Consider the following 3,212-nt stretch of genomic DNA (forward strand, 5'->3'; position numbering starts at 1 on the left):
CGTGAGGCCCATGCTCGAGGTGCTGCTGGGTGCTACCGGAGTGGTGTCCACGAGGTGCAACTGGGTGCTGCCGGAGTGGTGTCTGCGAGGCCCATGCACGAGGTGCTACTGGGTGCTGCGCGGAGTGGAGGCGTCTCGCGAGGCTGGGGCCTTGACTCCGAGGGGCATGACTAAGGGCCATGTGTGTGTGACAGAGGCGTCTTACGAGGTGATACAGCTTGGAGGCCTGGAATGACCCCATGAGGCCTAGGGCCCTACGAATGTCTGACATTTTGGTGGTCTGTAATAACCTTCTGCCTCCATCGCGTACTTGGCACCTTTGGTGCCCCTTAGCTGCTTACTTCATTAAGGGACTAGAATTTTTTTTTTTTGGTGGATTTTTTATATCCACAGCCTCCAACCAAGATAAGTACTCCTCCTCATCTTCATCATTGTGAAAGTCAAACAACAATAACCACTCTAATGGATCATCAACATTACTAGTCTCAAACTCCTTTGATGCCAAAGAATCTACCACTGAAACCACTAAGCATTCCTCAACCTCATCAAGAAATCTCATAGCCTTGAAACATTAAGTCATCTTTTCATCTTGGACCCTCATAGTAAGCTCACCATTCTACACATCTATTAAAGTTCTTCCTGTTGCAAGAAATGGCCTCCCCAAGCTAATGGGCACCTCTCTATCCATCTCATAGTCTAGCACAATAAAATCAGCAGGGAATATGAATTTGTCTACCCTCACCAACACATCTTCAATCTTCCCATCTGGATGAGCAAGAGATCTATCTGCAAGTTCAAGATTAACTATAGTATGTCTAACTTCTCTGATCCCCAATTGCTTGAAAACAGACATTGGCATCAAATTAATGCTGGCACCCAAATTGCATAAAGCCATCCCACAATAAGTATCTCCAATAGTACAGGGAATAGTGAAACTCCCAGGATCCTTCAACTTTGGTGGCAACTTGTCTTGCATAAATGAACTGCTCTATGGTTAGAGCCACGATTTCAAACTCTCCTAACCTTCTCTTCCTTATAAGAACATCTTTCATGAATTTCACATAGTTAGGCATTTTCTCATGTGCCTCTACAAGTGAGATGTTGATATGCAACTGCTTCAACATATCTAAAAATTTCTTGAATTGTGAGTCCAACTTTTGCTTTTGAAAATGTTGGGGAAATGGAGGTGGTTGCTTTGAAATTGAGCTGTCTAGATGCTTATAGTGCGACATTCCAGCAGCATTCTGGGTCGAGGTAGATTTTTGTACACTAGGAATTTCAGCATCTTTTTGGATTTCCTCATTTATTTGGATTGAAGAGGGCTCACCCTCATGTCCAAAAAATTTCTTGGAATGCTCCAACTCTTTCCCACTTCTCAAAGTGATGGCTTTACAATGTTCCTTGCTCACATTTCTTGGATTCTCAGTATCACTTGGTAATGTACCATGGGGTCTATTTCTAAGCTCATTAGCTAGTTGCCCAACTTGGTTTTCTAAGTTTCTCAATGATGTTGCTTGGCTTTGGATCATGGCTTCGTTCTTCACTATATACTCCTTCAACATGTTCTAAAGAGAGCTAGATTGCATTTCTTGTTGTTGTGGCCTTTTTCGTGGTGCTTGTGGGGGATAACTCGGTGGGAAATTTGGTCTTGCAGGCATAGAAGAATTTCTAGGGCCAGCCCATTGATTACTCCATGAGAAGTTGAGATGTTGCCTCCATGATGGGTTGTAGGAATTAGAATAAGGACCGTTCCTATTTTGATTCCCCATGGAACACACAACTACTGGATTGGAAGGACAGTTGTCAAAAGTATGACCCTCACCACAATACACACAAGAAATGTTCTCCATGTGCCCCATTTGTGTCCCCATAGGCTCCCTCATTGAATGATTCATTTCCATGTTCATTGTCTTGAGCATATTCGAAATAGAGGAAACTTGGGCTGCCAAAGAAATGATGACATCTACCTCATGAATACCAGCCACCTTTCTACCTATAGTTGATCTAGTAGTGTGCCATTGATAGTTGTTGTTGGATATCCTCTCAAGGATTTCATATGCCTCATTATAAGAATTAGTAAGAAGATCCCCATTTGCCGAAGCATCAACTACAATTCTAGTATGGGCGTTTAGACCATTATAAAATGTCTCCATCTAGATGCAATGAGGAATGCCATGATGAGGGCATTTGCACAACAATTCCTTAAACTGCTCTCATGCCTCATATAAAGATTATTCATCAAGTTGCTGAAATGAAGTAATCTCATTGCGGAGCTTGGCATTTTTAGTGGGAGGGAAGTACTTCATCAAAAACCGCTCAGCCAACTCTTGCCAAGTAGTCATAAAAACAGATGGAAAAGAGTTCAACCAAGCTCTCACTTTGTCTCTCAAGGAGTATGGGAACAACTTCAGTCTCAAAGTGTCTTCTGTAACTCTGGGCAGCTTGAATGAATCACTCACTTCAATGAACAATCGAAGATGAAGGTGAGGATCTTCTGTTGGCATCCCACTGAACTAGCCTACAGTTTGAAACATTTGGAACATGACTAGTTTCAATTCAAACTATGCGGCTTGAATTTCTTATCTAATGATGCCCGGATTTAGCTCATTGAAGAGGGGGAGAGCATATAGCCTAATAGCACGATCTCTGTCATCAACCACAATAACTGCATTTCGCCCATTATTGGCAGCTATTCCCCCTTAAACTACTCTCTCTTGAGCAGCTCCTGCTTGATTTCCTGCCCTATGAGGGGCTTCCTATTGAGCTCCTTGCTCAGCATCCATCATCATTACTCCCTTTTTTTTATTTTTGTATCTTTCGTATTCTTCTAAATGTACGCTCGATTTCTGGATCAATGGGAAGTAGTTCAGGGTCTTGATTCTCGTTCATACACTGTGTAAACCTGAAATTGCACGAGAATCACCCAAGTTAGCATAAAAAAATTAAACAAAATTGCAATATAATTAATTTCACAATAAATTAATTTAAACAATCCCAGGCAACGACGCCAAAAACTTGTTGCGTAAAATAAAGCTAAGTGAAATTGTACACTGTCAACAACAAGTAATACAGTAGCAAGTACCAGATATCGTCTCCACAAGGACTATTTTTTTAGTTTTTGATTGTGAAACTAAGTTCTAACAAAATGATTCAAAAGCACTAAAATTAATTAAGAAGATTGTGGTCTAAGAACTAAGTAATTAAATACTAAT

The 3,212-nt window shown here is 41.3% G+C and overlaps 1 protein-coding gene and 1 non-coding gene across 2 annotated transcripts; one reads left to right on the plus strand and one right to left on the minus strand.

The window, feature by feature from the left end:
- Positions 1-616: 616 nt before the first annotated feature.
- Positions 617-1,562, minus strand: LOC133806320 (uncharacterized). The gene is made up of 2 exons (XM_062244437.1): positions 1,024-1,562; positions 617-869 (listed from the first exon to the last, which is right to left on the minus strand). Exons 1-2 carry the CDS (start codon positions 1,560-1,562, stop codon positions 617-619), a joined length of 792 nt encoding a protein of 263 aa, XP_062100421.1.
- A 607-nt stretch (positions 1,563-2,169) lies between these two features.
- Positions 2,170-2,276, plus strand: LOC133807552 (small nucleolar RNA R71). The gene has a single exon (XR_009879458.1). It is a non-coding gene; the product is annotated as a small nucleolar RNA R71 (small nucleolar RNA).
- The last annotated feature ends 936 nt before the right edge of the window (positions 2,277-3,212 follow it).

The sequence above is a fragment of the Humulus lupulus genome, chromosome X, assembly GCF_963169125.1.
Source record: "Humulus lupulus chromosome X, drHumLupu1.1, whole genome shotgun sequence".
NCBI lineage: Eukaryota > Viridiplantae > Streptophyta > Magnoliopsida > Rosales > Cannabaceae > Humulus > Humulus lupulus.

What these genes read in the sequence shown, in the direction of transcription:
- LOC133806320 (XM_062244437.1), bottom strand. Translation starts at nt 1,562, where the DNA reads ATGTTGAAGGAGTATATAGTGAAGAACGAAGCCATGATCCAAAGCCAA. An exon ending in GTTCTTATAAGGAAGAGAAG is followed by an intron (nt 870 to 1,023) that starts GTTAGGAGAGTT and finishes TTTGGGTGCCAG; the next exon opens with CATTAATTTGATGCCAATGT.